This window comes from Labeo rohita, unplaced genomic scaffold (genome assembly GCF_022985175.1).
Source record: "Labeo rohita strain BAU-BD-2019 unplaced genomic scaffold, IGBB_LRoh.1.0 scaffold_1095, whole genome shotgun sequence".
NCBI lineage: Eukaryota > Metazoa > Chordata > Actinopteri > Cypriniformes > Cyprinidae > Labeo > Labeo rohita.
Window position 1 is genome coordinate 9,937 of NW_026127225.1, and position 17,364 is coordinate 27,300.

The 17,364-nt window shown below is 39.0% G+C and overlaps 1 protein-coding gene and 1 long non-coding RNA gene across 2 annotated transcripts; one reads left to right on the forward strand and one right to left on the reverse strand.

Moving 5' to 3' along the window:
* The first annotated feature begins 4,685 nt into the window (after nucleotides 1-4,685).
* On the forward strand, nucleotides 4,686-7,334 carry LOC127157501 (CMRF35-like molecule 1). Its single transcript, XM_051100759.1, has 3 exons — nucleotides 4,686-4,794; nucleotides 4,957-5,277; nucleotides 6,507-7,334. The coding sequence occupies exons 1-3, from the start codon at nucleotides 4,755-4,757 to the stop codon at nucleotides 6,938-6,940; spliced, it is 795 nt and encodes a 264-aa protein (XP_050956716.1). The 5' UTR covers nucleotides 4,686-4,754; the 3' UTR covers nucleotides 6,941-7,334.
* Nucleotides 7,335-14,207: 6,873 nt separating this feature from the next.
* On the reverse strand, nucleotides 14,208-15,769 carry LOC127157500 (uncharacterized). Its single transcript, XR_007825926.1, has 2 exons — nucleotides 15,548-15,769; nucleotides 14,208-14,577 (listed from the first exon to the last, which is right to left on the reverse strand). It is a non-coding gene; the product is annotated as an uncharacterized LOC127157500 (long non-coding RNA).
* Nucleotides 15,770-17,364: the final 1,595 nt, after the last annotated feature.

Sequence of the window (17,364 nt, forward strand, 5' to 3'; positions counted from 1 at the left end):
TGCTACAGCCTTTTCACGTCTTACATTTCAACGTTGCTACAATGTCGCAAGGACGTAGACTGCAACGTTGCCAAAGTAAAAATAGAACGTGGCAGCGACGTTGCCACAACGTAACTGTGTTTGTTGGGATATTCCGGCATTTTGGTCATAGTAAAGGCATAATTTGATACTGCAAAGTCCAAAGCAGTTTGAAGTGTCAAGAATATTAGCAAAGATTATTATAATTCGTTTAGACTAGAACACTGTTTAATTCTTATTTCGCTATGGAACCTGATCGTTTGTTTGTTTGTTTGTTTGTTTGTTTGTTTGTTTGTTTTTTGCTAAGAACGAACCGAAACATTTTGCCTTTCGCCATGAATTTGACAACCCACACCCACCCACTCCCCATCTCGTTCTTCTGAGTTGGAGATCTTCCCAGAGCACTAGCCTGCTTCAAAGACTAAAATCAAGGCGCCCACCACTAGTTCAAGTACTAAGTTTTTTTCTCAATACCGCTACAATAGAGGCAGTACGTGCACTGCATTCACGCGTTTGCATTGCAGATTATATAGTTTTCTGTTGCTACGTGGGCGCTCAGTTTTTTTCTGACATTTAGCTAAAATATAAAGATTCAGCGCTTCACATAAGCAATTTGGCTGTCTCCACAACAAATGCTAGACTAAGACACACTTTTCTCATCTCCTCGAATGCAAAAAAAAAAACATTAGCCTTTATAAATACAGTGCTGTATTATAAATACAGAAAACATGTACTTTTTCAATCAACACTTTTTTTTTATTTACCTCAAGTCTGCAAACACGCTGAGATGCTTCAAACTGCGCGCCGCACTTCATTCACGAGAGAGGCGGGAGGATTAATACGGTTTGACTGACAGTTTAATGAGCCAATGGCGTCACGAGGTTTAGTGGCGGTGACGTCGCTTACTGACCCAGGATCAGTGATCCTTAGCAGTTATATTTCCGATTTGAGCTTAAAAGTATAGAAAAATATATAGCTTTTAGCTTTTGTTGACGCTACCGCGCTACTTGATCAAAATAAGAGCTTAGCTACTGAAAAGCTATTTGATTCAGAAAACAGCGACGCTACCACCACGCTACTGAAAAATGTAGTTAAGCTAGTAGCGTCACTACTTGTAGCGACGCTACTGCCCAACACTGACTAAATGACGATCGGGTACGAGTATGTACAGGTGGGTGACGGGCGGATAATTTAATTGAAACTGCGGATTCGGGTGACGTTTGAGCTCATCCGCGCACCTCTAATCCATAACTTTCAAGGTAAGTAACGTAGCTAACGTTTACCTGGTTACTGGCATACCAGGGAGGAAATAGGTTTCCACAGCAATTGCGTATTTCCGGTGCAAAATACGGAAGTTGTGAGAAAGGTCTATTTTAAACTCACGTGTGAACACCGCAAGCGTTCTGCATCGGATATTTTCCTTCAACTACCTTACAGTTAAGAACACAACACTTGTAATACAATAACGACAGCTTGTGGTTACTGCATGATACTACACAGAGGTTGAAAGGGGCCCAGAATGGAGGCTCAGAAAGCTCAGTGGAAGGGTGTAGCATGGGTCAAGGAAGAACACACATTCTGACCAGGGGCGGTTCTAAAACCTTTTTTTTTAGACTGTCATCAACTTTTTTGTTTGTTCAATTTGCACAATGAACATGGGTTGGATCTCGTATACTTTTGAGTTCTTAAAGTACACCAAATTAATGAATTTTACTATAAAATGTATAATTTTTTCTCCTGGGGGGCATGCCCCCAAACCCCCCTAGAGGGACACACGTCCACCCACCATTTGTGTGTCAGTATAAAAAAAATCTGTTAATTTATTGCATTAAAAATGTCATTCATTTAATTAACTTATTGCTGTAGGTATTTGTGTATATTTACTGAACAAGGCGATATCTTGGTAAGCAGTTTGACAACATTGTAGTAAATATTTTTGGTGAATCAAAAAATCATGCTTATTAAGATACCAGCAGACATGATAATACAGCACTAACTGGTGCATGAGTAGTCACCAAAATGAAGTATTTGAACCTCATAGTTTAATACAAAATGGGTGGGAACTGAAAAAGGTCCACTTTTTGGAAAAAAAGAACCCCCCCTTCCGCTGGGCTGGCTACGGGCCTGTTATTACACCTGGATTGGATCGGCTCGGCTCGCATCTGTCCTCTCGAACTTTGCTGCATACTCTTAAAATGGCGACAAGTCTTAAAGGGGCAACAAGTCTTAAAGGGGCTACGCACGCAAACCGTTTGTACATCTTCACTTCATTCTGTACCTGCTGAATGCGTTTTGAAAGCCACAGCAGTTTTTAGTTTTCTGTCTGGTCGTTTGGTGTTACTGCAGTGTTTGGTGTTGCAGCATTATTGTGATCATTTGTACACAGTGTTACAGTAGTTTTTTTTTAAATTAGTTTAAGTGTGCTAATCTGGATACAGTATTGACGCTGCTGTGAGTAATTTTACCAGTCTTGTACTATAGTTTGCTGCAGTTAAAGATGCTCATCCAGTAACTTGCTATTAACTGTATTATTCACTGAGAAACCACAGACTTCATTTACAGAAACTCAAACACACAGCTCACCATTTTTTTTCTTCTGGGTATCACTGTATCAGCAGACATGAATTCTGGGTAGTGACTGTGAATGACATCAGTAACATTTAGATTTACCATTTAACACATTACGATGTACCATGAGGAAAAAGAGATGTCAAGTTCTGTGTGTGAAAAGACAACCTTGAGAAATTCATTGTTTTTGTTGCTTTAAGTACAGATATTTCAAAAACACCTTTACCACCATCATCATCACCACCACCACCACCATCATCATCATCATCATCATCACCACCACCATCATTGTTATCACCATCACCACCATTGTTATCATCATCACCATCATCATCATCACCACCACCACCACCACCATCATCATCATCATCTGCTTCTTCATCTCCATCATCAGTCAGAACTCCACTGATCACAGAAGTTTCCAAATCGTCCCCATCTAGTGTCACACCAGCAGGTGCTGAAATAGAAGCATGCGATTCATGCCATAACTTGTGAGGAGCTCTGATGCACCCAATGCCTGAAAGATAGATTTTCTACACTAAAATTAGTAGTCATTTAATGTTTAATATATAATATGCCTAATAATAATAATAATACAACGATTATCCTTATGTTATTATTGACATGTTTAGCTGAATTTGCATTTTGTAGTTTGTAGCACATCAAGACAACAGCAAGTGTTTGTGTGGAATAAATTGACTTTTGACTTCTAGTGACTAAAAGACTTTTAATGGTTTCAGAAATAAACTCTATAACACTAAACTAGGTGGGAAACTGCGTTTCCATCCATTCTATCCACCATTTTGTTTTGTTTTTTTAGCTTTTAGCTTTTCCACACATTTTAACCTCAGGTTATAGTCTTTTAAACTGAGCCAGTTTAGAGTGATTTTGTGCTCAAAATGTGTTTAGGACAAACTGAATGGTACATCAAGCTACGCCCATGATCTGATGTGATATTTAGCTTAGAGTGATCAGATTGATTGATCTGATTGTTTCTCCTGTATTTTCAGGCTTTTCTCTGATCATTCCTCTGGTTCTTCTGGCTCTGATCATCACTGGTCTCATTACTGTTTCTCTATTTAAGAAGCATCAGTCTCGAGGTAAAACTCTTTCTCAATGCCTTGAGATGTAGAAACTCCCTTTATACTGAGCTTAAAACAGATTTGTTGATCTGTTTTCCCACTGTGAGTCTGTCGCCACCTACAGGCTGCAACAAAACTTGAACAAAATGCAGATATTTGATTACGTGTTAAAACATTTCCATTAGACAACAGTGTTGAATTGCCATATAATGTCATTAATTTAAGACTCTTGTTTTGCCAGGCGTTGCTTCGTCACCTCAGGCTGGAGCAGGAAAACATGATCTGGTTAGTTCAGCTACTGTATAAAATGTTTATTCATTATTCATTATTTTTATTCATAATGAGAATAAATTCTGAATTCCTTCATGAATCTCTTTATAGAGCTGTAAATAATTTCTCTGTCTTTCCACAGGTTTCTCACACTGGTTGTGATTATGAGAACATTGAAGACACTCAGAAGCAATTACCCACAAACCCCTCTGATTCATCTAACACTGTTTATGCCACCGCTCAATTACCCACCAACCCCTCTGATTCTCCTAACTGTCTTTACTCTACGGTTCATAAAGCCACTGGTGACTCTCAGGTCGTCATCACATCTGCTGATGATCTGAATTACGCCATGGTGAATTTCCAGAAGAAAGCGGACTGTCCTGACAGTGTCAGTTTGAGGAATAATCAGGATTACAGTGAATATGCTGCTGTCAATCATCACACTGCCTGACAAGCCACAGCAGAGAATGTCAATGAGCTGAATACTTTGTTTTAGTGTGTCCACTAGATGTCACTGTCAATTTCTAGTCTCTGAATAAATGTTTTTGTTGAAATCTCTCAAATAATGCTTTAAAGACAAAGTTGTATTCTACTGTCCATGAGTCTTGCATTTTCATATGAACATATATTACCATCACTTCTCTATTTATTATCTCTCTCTCTCTATCAGAGGATGTGGGCGTCTCTGTCACATTCAGCAGTTCATTTTAAACATGTAACCAGGAAAGAAACACTCAGAGCTCATCTGAACACACATTGAGAGCTTCAGAAGAACTGAATCTACTAACAACAATAATTCAATAAGAGAGAAGAATGAAGATCATCTGGATTTTCACTCTGCTGATGATTCCTGGTAAGAATCTGAACACAGTAAATGACTAAAAACAGCACAGAGAGTTAAACTACAGTTTGTGTTGTTGAATTGACTGAAAAACTTTAAATGCAATTTAAATGTTCATCTCTATTCAGTCTCATGAATATATCAGTGTAGTATTAAGATACTGTTTTGTTGTAGGTGTTGTGAGCTCCAGCAGTTGGACAGGATATTCAAGAGGTGAAGCCTCCTACTCATGCAGCTATGTTAGTTGGTATACAGCAAATGAAAAGTATTTTTGTAGAGGACAATGGTCAGAGTGCACAGATAAAATCAGGACAAATATTAAAAACAAATGGGTTCATTCTGGAAGATTCTCTCTGCATGACGACACAAGAGCAGCAGTTTTCACTGTGAAAATCAGAGATCTGAGTGAACAGGATTCTGACATCTACTACTTTGGAATTGATATGTATGCAATAGCAGATTCCTACTGTGAAGTGAATCTGAACGTTATAACAGGTGAGTAACCCATGATGATCTCGACAGCATCACTCAACATTGACTTTAATTACTAGTTCACACATGTAACCCCTAACATATAATTAATAACTTCTAAATAACGAAGTAACATCATTTTTTGTAATATTTATATTCATAAGTGCACTCAAAAAAATGAACTTTCACTGTCGTTAGTTTCACTCTATACATCCATGTTCACATTACTTAAAAAAATGCATGTAACGTCATGGACTTAATATAACTGAGTGGTTTCTACAAAAATCTAACATTGTTAGATTTACTTAAGAAGTGTTTGTTTGGTCAACTTAACAACGCTGAGTGAAACGCACAAATTAGTAAAACGATGTAGGATGGACCTTTAGGTGCACTGTAGCTGCAACAGAACACAGCCAAACCACATTGAGGAAAAGATGCGGGTGACTCTGCTCGTCAGGTATGAATTAACTTCTTTACCATCCTGATAAATACTGCTCGAAAAAGTGATTTAGGTCTGCACAAAGGGTTTTTATTAAAGTTATCAGTTTATTTTGGTGCTTGGCAATGCTAATCTGTTGCATACAGGCTACATTTTCATTCTCTAGTATGTTTCCATTTTAGGCAGTTATGCTAACTCATGTTTCTCTCTCAAAACAAGCATGTGGCAATGTAAGGACTGCAAAATAACAGTGTCAACTAGATGGCAATTTTTAAGCACTATAATGTTAGATTAACACATGGCAAATTTGGTCACAGTAATTGTTTCCCATGCACTTATAACATGGAATGTACTACGGAGTTTTCTTAATCGTTTATATGCTAAGAAAACTGCTTACAATGTTCTGTTTAGTTGTTCAAGCCCATGTGGAGGTAGCAGAGCTCTCAGAGCAGTTCTGGAGATTTTGTTCATGCATTTTTTTTTTATGGCAGACGCTGAAATCACCGCGAGCGTCACGTGCGCGTGTGTGTAGTAAAGGAAAACGCGGCTGCACCATTCATTCATAAAGAGACACGCAGAACAGGCAGGATTCATACTTAAATGGTAGTTTGCGGCGTTATTTACAGATACTAGTCTATATCGCGATTTGTTTGAAGTGTAATGACCGGCTTTTGATTAATTCATTAAAACTTTGACAAATTTCGTGACTTCCTTGAAAATCATACGGCGATTTTTTTTTTTTTTTCTCAAATATTTCGATAGTTAAAAACAGATGAAATGAGATTGACTCTCAGGGTGTTGTTTTCTTTTACAGATGTTTCTAGCATCTCACTGACCTCGTCTCCTGCACAGATTAAAGCTCCTGGTCAGTCGGTGAGGTTGTCCTGTCAGATCTCTGGATATGCCCTCACAGATTATGGAACAGCTTGGTTTAGGCAGACTCCTGGAAAAACCAAGGAGTGGATCGGGGTCATATGGGGCAGAGGATCAATAGACTTTGGGAATTCCTTCAGGAGTCGCTTCACTATTTGGAGAGACACGGGCCGAAATGAGCTGTACTTAGACATTAGCAGCCTGCAGACTGAAGACACAGCTGTTTATTTCTGTGCAAGGACACACCACAGTGATTCAGTTCAGTGTGAGAAACTGACAAAAACAGACCTGCAGTTCATCAACACAGTTAGAAACACACAATACATGACCTGCTTCATGTTCAGGATCATATTCAGACACATTACCACATACTAAGTGAAGTAGGCGTATTATGATATTTTACATTATTATTTCCTAAAAAGAAGTGCACTGTGTACAGTTAAATTTAATGGACAATTGAAAAACATTAAATAACTTGATTTTCACTTCACACATGCATAGTAGTGTCCTCTTCAATTAGGGAAAATGTAAAGTATGTACAGTTAAGATATCAAACAAAGCCTATTTTAGGGGCAAGGATTTCACTTACGGTCAGCGTTTTGATCGGTGTCTTGTTTACTTTTTATTGCCCCTCCCTTGCTATCTCTATGAGCGTATACGTGTTCTCTCTCTCGCTCTCTCTCCGTTTTTTTTTTTTTCCCTTTTAGGTGGATGCACCTGTTGGTTGATGAGAGACTAATTAAGGAGATACTACTTAAAAGACGCCAACCCTGCTGAAAAAACCAGCTTAAACCAGCTTAAGCTGGTCAAGCTGGTTTAAGCTGGTCTCCCAGGCTGGTCATAGCTGGTTTATCAAGCTGGTTTTAGAGGGGTTTTGGCCACTTTTTTTAGCTGGTCAAGCTGGTTTTAGCTGGTCAGCCTGGCTGGTCTTAGCTGGTTTTAGCTGGTCAGCCAGGCTGGTCTTAGCTGGTTTAAGCTGGTCAGGCTGGTCTTAGCTGGTTTAACCATTACCTTTGAATGAACTCTAAATCTCCGTCTGTCTCCTCCTGGTAAGTGAATATATGCACCGTTCAGAGTTTATGTGACAGTTTTCATCCTCCGTGAGCGGGATGACCGTGAGTTGCGAGACATAGGTTTCATAGACAATTGGACAAGTTTTTGGGGCAGACCTGACCTGTTGAAAAGAGATGGTCTTCATCCCTCCAGGGGTGGTGCTGCTCTTCTGTCTAGTAATATGGCATATAGTCTTAGAGTTTGCACTTGACTAACTGGGGCCCAGGTCAGGAAGCAGACAGACTGGCTAATCCGACCGTCTGCTAGCCGCCTCACGTCACCAAAATCAATTAATTCTCAGCACATAGAGACCCTTTCACCTAGATATCATGCTTTAGAGACTGTGTCTGTTCCCCGAGCTAGACAATACAAAAGACGTCCAAACCAATTCAAGAGTAACAATCTAATCAACGTTCAACAAATTAAAAATTTACATAATACAGAGAAACAAATGATAAAACTTGGCCTTTTGAATTAGGGATGGCGAAAACTAAAAACTTTCTTGACCGACCACCGAGCCTCATTAGCCGGTTGAAACCGGTTAACCGATTAGTTTAAAATATGGTACGCTATTTGAAATAACAGCCATTTCGAGCCGCGCCTGCAATTTCGCAACTCTGTCGCATCTCTCTGCCGCTCTGCCTCCCGCACACACACACACTGCCACTCACGTCACTTTTTTAAAATCCCCTACAGCGCGAAACATGAGTCCCGCAAACGCGGCGCCGAAGAGCTTGTTGTATGTAATCGTAGAACAAATGGCTCCTTAGTTTCAAATGGTTTGGGTACAAGGTGATCGCTTTGAAAATAAAGGCATTTGTCTAGGTTAGAAGCTCATTTGAAACATTGCCACGGCTCATTTAAGAAAATGACAGCTCCGAAGAGACGCCGCTCTAACCTTGAGTGTTTTAGCCTGTTGCCTTTACTTTTCGCAAACCTTGTGAGCGCGCGAACCCAAACGCTGTGACCTCGCGCCAAATGTTTTTATTGGTTTATTAAGTACAAACAGGCGAGTTATGAAAAATTGAGTGTGAGGGATAATTTGTTCACTTAACACAAAAAGATGAGGAATGAGATGGCTAACTGTAGTAGCGTATAGTCCACTGTCTATAATAGCCTAATTTAGATATCACTTTTTTTTTAACCGACTACCGACAACTTTGACCGGTTAACGTTGATACGGTCAACCACCGGTCAAACGGTCATCGGTTAACATCCCTATTTTGAATATCAGGTCCCTCTCCACAAAAGCACTTTTTGTAAATGATATGATCATTGATCATAACCTAGATGTGCTATGTTTGACAGAAACCTGGCTAAAATCAGATGATTACATTATCTTAAACGAGTCTACCCCTCATGATTACTGTTATAAACATGAGCCACGTCTAAAAGGTAAAGGGGGAGGTGTTTCTACAATTTATAGCAATATTTTTAGTGTTTCACAGAGAGCGGATTTCAAGTATAACTCGTTTGAAGTAATGGTGCTTCATATAACATTATCCAGAGAAACAAGTGTTAATGATAAATCCCCCATGACATTTGTACTTGCTACTGTATACAGGCCACCAGGGCACCATACAGATTTTCTTAAAGAATTCGCTGATTTTATATCTGAGCTGGTGTTGGCTACAGATAAGGTCTTAATAGTAGGTGACTTTAACATCCATGTTGATATCGAAAATGATGCACTGGCAGCTGCATTTACAGATATTTTAAATTATATTGGAGTTAGACAACACGTGTCAGGTCCCACTCATTGTCGAAATCATACTCTAGACTTAATACTGTCACATGGAATTGATGTCAATGCCGTTGAGATTCTGCAGCAAAGTGATGATATCTCTGATCATTATCTAGTCTCGTGTATTCTCCAGATGACTAAAACTGTAAATTCAACTCCTTATTACAAGTATGGTAGAACCATCACTTCTACTACAAAAGATTGCTTTCTAAGTAATCTTCCTGACTTATCTGAATTCCTCAGCATGTCCAATAGCTCAGAAAAACTTGATGACGTAACAGAAACTATTGACTCTCTCTTTTCCAGGACTCTAGATACGGTCGCTCCTCTGCGCCTAAGGAAGATTAAGGAAAATAGTCCGACCCCGTGGTATAACGAGCACACTCGTGCCCTAAAGAGAGCAGCCCGGAAAATGGAGCGCAGCTGGAGGAAAACAAAATTAGAGGTTTTTCGTACTGCCTGGTGGGAATGTACCCTATCGTATAGAAAAGCGTTAAAATTGGCAAGATCTGATTACTTTTCAACTCTTTTAGAAGAAAACAAACATAACCCTAGGTATTTATTCAATACAGTGGCTAAGTTAACAAAAAATAAAGAACCAACAGGCACTGACTATGCCCATCAGCATAGCAGTAATGACTTTATGAACTACTTTACTTCTAAGATCGATACAGTTAGAGACAAAATTGTCACTATGCAGCCGTCAATTACAGTGTCGCATCAGATATAGATATAGCAATATAGATCTCCTGGGGAACAATTCAACTCATTCTCTACTATAGCTCAGGAAGAATTGTATAAACTTGTTAAATCATCTAAACCAACAACTTGTATGCTAGACCCTATTCCATCTAGGCTACTAAAAGGCTTGCTTCCAGATCTCATAGATCCTCTGTTAAATATTATTAATTCATCACTGTCATTAGGATATGTCCCCAAAACCTTCAAACTGGCTGCTATTAAGCCTCTAATTAAAAAACCACAACTTGACCCCAACGAATTAACTAATTACAGACCTATCTCGAATCTCCCATTTCTATCAAAGATATTAGAAAAGGTTGTATCCTCACAACTATCTTCCTTCCTACAGAAATATGATATCTGTGAGGATTTTCAGTCAGGTTTTAGACCGTACCATAGTACTGAGACTGCTCTTATTAGAGTTACAAATGATCTACTCTTGTCATCCGATCGTGGTTGTATCTCTCTGTTAGTGCTATTGGATCTTAGTGCTGCGTTTGATACTGTTGATCACAATATTCTCTTGAATAGACTTGAGAATTATGTTGGCATTAGTGGTAGTGCATTGGCATGGTTCAAATCGTATCTATCTGACCGCCATCAATTCGTGGCAGTAAATGAAGAGGTATCATATCGATCACAAGTGCAGTATGGAGTACCGCAAGGCTCAGTACTAGGGCCATTACTCTTTACGCTTTACATGTTACCCTTGGGTGATATCATCAGAAAATATGGTGTTAGCTTTCACTGCTACGCTGATGATACCCAGCTCTATATTTCTTTGCGGCCCGGCGAAACGTACCAATTTGAAAAACTAATGGATTGTGTAGTTGAGTTAAAAAATTGGATGACAAGTAATTTCTTACTGCTAAATTCTGAAAAAACAGAGGTGTTAATTATTGGGCTTAAAACCTCAGCGTGTAATAACCTACAACACTGTCTAATACTTGATGGCTGTTCTGTCAATTCTTCGTCATCAGTTAGGAACCTAGGTGTGCTATTTGATGGTAATCTTTCCTTTGAAAACCACATCTCTAGTATTTGCAAAACTGCATTTTTCCATCTCAAAAATATATCTAAACTACGACCTATGCTATCAATGTCAAATGCTGAAACATTAATTCATGCATTTATGACCTCACGGTTAGATTACTGTAATGCTTTATTGGGTGGTTGTTCTGCTCGCTTAATAAACAAACTCCAGCTGGTCCAAAATGCAGCAGCTAGAGTTCTTACTAGAACCAAAAAGTATGATCATATTAGCCCGGTTCTGTCAACACTGCACTGGCTCCCTATTAAACATTGTATAGATTTTAAAATCTTGCTAATTACTTACAAAGCCCTGAATGGTTTAGCACCTCAGTACCTGAGCGAGCTCCTATCACATTATAGTCCCTCACATCCGCTGCGTTCTCAAAACTCTAGCAATTTGATAATACCGAGAATATCAAAATCAACCGCGGGCGGGAGATCATTTTCTTATCTAGCGCCCAAACTCTGGAACAATCTACCCTACAATGTTCAGGACACAGACACACTCTGTCAGTTTAAATCTAGATTAAAGACCCATCTCTTTAACCTTGCTTACACATAACAAATCAACATATTCCTATAATTCAAATCCGTTAAAGGATTGTTAGGCTGCACTAATTAGGTCAACTGGAACCGGGAACACTTCCCATAACACCCGATGTACTCAGTACATCGTAAGAAGAATGGCATGACGTTCCCGTGAATCACAACTATTGTCGATGAAGCGTGTAATTATTACCGTAGGAACCCAGAGATTTTCCGCCTATAGCCGATATGAGGCCGGGGAATGTGTGAAATCCTCCCGCGACCGAGCTGCTTAAACCCGGCACAAGTCTCCCTCACACCCCGCGGACGGAGGATTCGTTAATTACCGTGAATGTAGACACCTTAATACACTACTGCAGTTACCAAACATGACAAATTAAAAGTGAAATAAATCACTTACCGCAGTTGTGAATCGTACTTATTGCTGATCCCGAATGTGACCGTTGAAGAAAATCCCGCCTCTGTAGATTTAAAATTTACAGCAATATGCTGTACGTTGGTTTGACGCAATGCTTTAAGCACTTCTTGTTAAAGATGTTTTTTTTTTTCTCCTAGTGTTTTTTAATTGCAGGTGATTGTTATCTATAATATAAAGACTGTGTTTGTTTAATTTATATTTTGTGTAAAAATCTAATACCAAAACACTCCTTAAAAATAAAACAGCTGACTATATTTGGTCATACAACTATGGTGAATGCATTTCTTCAGACAATAATTTAATCTGATTTAAGTTCTATGCTGATTTTTTGAGTGCTAGCTTGATTTTATGCTATACTTTATACTACAATTTATTTAAGACTCTTCTCAGATATATTATCATTAACAACTAGAATAATTTAAGAGGTATCATCTAACCTACCTGATTATGATACTAAACTTACCTTGAATTGAATCTTGTCAGTAAGTGAAACAAACTGATTCATTTGTAATTAGGTCAAATGGACACCAGCTTGGTCAGACTGGGAGACCAACTAAAACCTTTATGGAGCACATGAGATGCAGATAAAGTGAGATCTTGACCCTTAAGAAACTTAAATTAATGCAGTCATGTAACAGATTTGTTTCAAAGATAAAATGTAATGAATTGCTAATTATTACATTTGAAATAAAAAAAATGTAAAGCCTCTACAAATATTAGAAATTGTGAATATAAATAATTGGGAATCATGTAAAAAAAAAAAAATAAAAAATACATTTCACATTGCACATTTCATTGATTTATTATAACATTTATGTAGTTTTGTTCGCTTGGCTGTTTCCTTATAAAAGTTCAAAAAATTTGTCAAGTTTTTCATCACATTTTTTTTTTTTTTATTATATTAAAATTATATTATCATTAACAACTAGAATAACTTAAGAGGTATCATCTAGCCTACTTGATTATGATACTAAACTTACCTTGAATTGAATCTTGTCAGTAAGTGAAACAAACAGATTAATTTGTAATTAGGTCAAATGGACACCAGCTTGGTCAGGCTGGGAGACCAGCTAAAACCAGCTACTGCCAGCTTAACCAGCTAAAACCAGCCTGGCCAGGCTGGGAGACCAGCTAAAACCAGCTAAAACCAGCCTGGCCAGGCTGGGAGACCAGCTAAGACCAGCTACTTCCAGCTATGACCAGCTACTTCCAGCCATGACCAGCTACTTCCAGCCATTTCCATCTTAAACCAGCCTGGCCAGGCTGGGAGACCAGCTAAGACCAGCTACTTCCAGCTAAGACCAGCTACTTCCATCTTAAACCAGCCTGGCCAGGCTGGGAGACCAGCTTCTTCCAGCTAAAACCAGCCTGGCTGGGAGACCAGCTTGACCAGCTTGGCCAGGCTGGGAGACCAGCTACTTCCAGCTTAAACCAGCTAAAACCAGCCAACCAGCTTAAGCTGGTTTTTTTTTAGCAGGGAACGAGGAGAAGAAAAGAAGAGACGACTGATTCTTGTGGGCCAGCCAGCAACTGGCATCTTTGTTTTTGCTTTCTCTCGTTCTTTTTTTTTTTTTTTTTGAAAGTTGTTGTCCATTATGTCAAATTGTTACTTGGTTGATAACTTTGTCAATGTCGTTATACGTTGATGAGTGAATAAACAGACTTGAATAGTGACATCGTTTACTCATTCTTTTTATGTTACACAATCTCTCCTTTCTCGAGCCACTTTAATGAGAGGTTGTAACATAAATTGGTAATTTGACTGCGTTGAAGGGATGAAGTTAGTTAACACTCCGGTTAGAGTAATCCAGCTAGCCGTGTTCAGCGCCGGACCTTCCATTGGATTACTATTCATTTTTTTAGTCTGTTTTAGTTTATTTTTTTTTGGAGGTACTCCGGGGAGGAGATCATTTACCTCTTAACTGGTAACCTTCTGAAGACTAGTGTGACGGAGCGGTACAATTATGAAAACCAACCTTTTACCAGTAAGAAATCCGACTACGCCACCCTAGAAATTAGCTCTAGGGAACAATACTCAAAACCCAAAAATGGAGTAATTAAGCACACAGGTTCGGTTCCCTCATATAAGTAGGCAAGAGACGTGGGTATAATATACAAATACAAATGTTTATTAATACAAGAATGTTTTAAAATAGACACTAAAATGTCAGAGGAACAACAGGAGATCCCACTTTAGATGGAAGAAAATGAAATTACAAAAAGAATGAATGTAGGTAATGACACAAAATCAACTTTAAATATGAAAACAAAATAAATACTAGCAGGGCTGAGGCTCCCAACGGCAGGAAACAAAATGGAGTCTGGTTTTACAAGGGCACACTTTCATGCACACACACACACACACACCAAGGTGCACTCAGATCACACTACCACACACTCAAAGTGGTACACAGCACGCAATAAAGAAGAACCACCACCACAAGGAGGAAGATCCGTTCACCCGTGGGACCCCAGCTCCTGCAATAAACCAAAAATAAATGAATAAACTAACAAACAAAAAAACAATTAACTTAAAGCAAAATACAACAAACATCAGTTAACTAATAAAGCAACTCCAAACAAGGGTGGGTATCAGTACCACATAAAACTGAAAGAAAACATTGGGAAAATCAAATAAATTCAAACAAAATTACAAAGCAACTTGAGGTCAGATGTAAACAGCATACAAATCAAGTTGCATTAATAAAGGAGAAATAACATACAAAACAAACAAACAAACACATACACATACATATATATACATATGTATATATATATATATATATATATATATATATATATATATATATATATATATATATATATATATATATATATATATATATATATATATGTACAATAACCAAAAAGAAAAGGCAAAACAAACTTTACTCCCACAAAATTAAAGAAAAGATAACGAAAAAGAAAAATTGGTCAAAAGGAAATAAGGGACAAGACAAAGCAGTTATTTTCTCTCAATAAAATGAGATCGTCATATTCGCCATGTTGATGCACAAACAGGAAACAGGGCACTAAACACAATAGGAACCAGACGAACAGTCCCCTTTCAACAACGATGATGGCGTCTGCACGACAGTGTAAACAGCAAAACCGTAGGATTGGGAGCAGAACGTTAGCAGCGCAAAGCGGGAGACAGCAGTAAATACAATATAAAACGAGAGAACGAGAGGGAGAATCCTATAACGAACACAAAGAGAGACGTTACGAATCCTCATACTTTTCCTTCATGAGTTATAATTACATTTAAAACACTTACCATCAAGGTATCATGCCAAATAGAAAATGTACAAGCACAGGTCTATAAATCATGCCCACCGATAGCACCCTGGGGTACAGGAAATCGTACCTATTCAGCATGTAACAGCTGTTAACAGCACATGGACAGTAGCACAATACAACAAGCTTATACAGATACACATACTCATACCTGAGGCAAACAGTCATTAGATCCACTAAGCAGCTCCGACAACACACTGACACCAGGCCAAAACGACACTATAATTTCCGGGAAAAACGCTTTAAAAGACCAACCAGTTTTAAAATAACCGCCTGTTACAGCACAGCGCGCTTACCTGTAACCACCGTAAACACGGGCACAAAGGGGAAAGTCGGACGTGACGCATCACGGGCAACAACCAATCAGCCCTTATATTGAGGATACTAATCGCTGATAGGTAAATCCGGCTGTCAGTCACCTAATTTCATTACACTAGGAAGGCTGTAGTTAGTGTGTGGGTTGGAAGCAGTGGCGGTTTTAGGCATGGGCGAACGGGGCGGCATTTTTTCATGACACGTGGGGGGCGGCACACGAACTTGGAGGAAAAAAAAATAATCTGTGCCGCTAAGCGGTTTTCTATTGTCTATGATACCTGTGCCGCCCCTGCTGCTGAAGGAGCCGCACAGAAGCTGAGCGAGCGGAGAGGAGAGGAGAGGAGATGAGGGGAGGGCGCAGAGTACAGTTCACCTCTCCCAAATGAAGCGGACAAGGAGGTGGGCTAAACTATGTCAGTGACACCTGACGTTATTACAAATAACGCACATTTCATTCAAAATATTACTTTGAAAAAAAAAAAAAAAAAAAAAAAAAAAAAAAAAAAGAGAGAGAAAGAAAATTATAAACACAGACCAATAAGTTGCACTTTTTTTATTTATTTAATTGTGTGAAATTGCTAATAAAAATAGGTAATAAAAAACGATTATGATGTGGAGGTGAATTGGTTTAGTCTTGACTTCTGGTCGTGAGTGACAGCGTTGGGGGATGGGAAATCTGTTGATTGTCGATTACAAAGTAAACACAGCAATGGAGAGAAAAAGGCCAAAGCTGTCAGGTGCCCAATTTAGGAAAAAAAGAAAAGAAGATGAGGAGAAATGGGCAAAAGATAAAGGTATGCAACAATAGTGGTATAACGTTAACTCTTAGGTAGACTTGTAGTCAGGACCGCCTAAACTGAGACCAAGACACTACCAAGACCAGAAGGTATCGAGACCAAGACAAGACCAAGACCAAGACCAAGACAGACCATGTCAAGACCAAGACCAAGTCGAGACCGGAGAAAAAAAACGGACTAGTGTTGAAGCTACGCAATAACTTGTATGAACAGCAGCATACTAGGGTTCAGCCGCAGTTTACATTCAATACATATTAGACTGTATTACTTCAACTATAGGCAGAGCAATACAGAGACAGACCATGTCATGTGTGTGACTGAGCTCACTGTAAATGTTTTTTCAGACTGGGTGAGATCAACTATGTGTAGCAATTGTATGACGGCTAGGGCTGGGCGATAAAACGATAACGATATGTATCGTGATAAACACGTGATCGATATCAATAAAAAATGTGTTGGATAAAACGTTCGATATTTTTTATTCTTCTGTGTCGGAAGAAAACAGAGGTTGCGAAGCAAGTTTGGTTGCATTAACAAAGGCACTGGCTCTCTGGTAACCTAGCAACGTAGGGAGTGACACTCTAACAGCCAATCATGTAACAGTATCAACTTTCGTTGCGCCATATCGTTGTCTCGTGCTGGTCTGCTGGATTCCTCTTCATAAGCAGAAAATGAGTGCCGCAGCGAGCGAGGAAATTTTAAATAAAAGAGAAAAAGTCAGCTCGCCAGTATGGCAGTTTTTTGGATATTATAACCCTAACAGCACACATACGTCGGGCCGACGTCGACCCGATTTACAAAATTCCATCGGCACGATGTCGCTCAGGGAGCGTTTGCTAATCGGCAAGATGTCGCC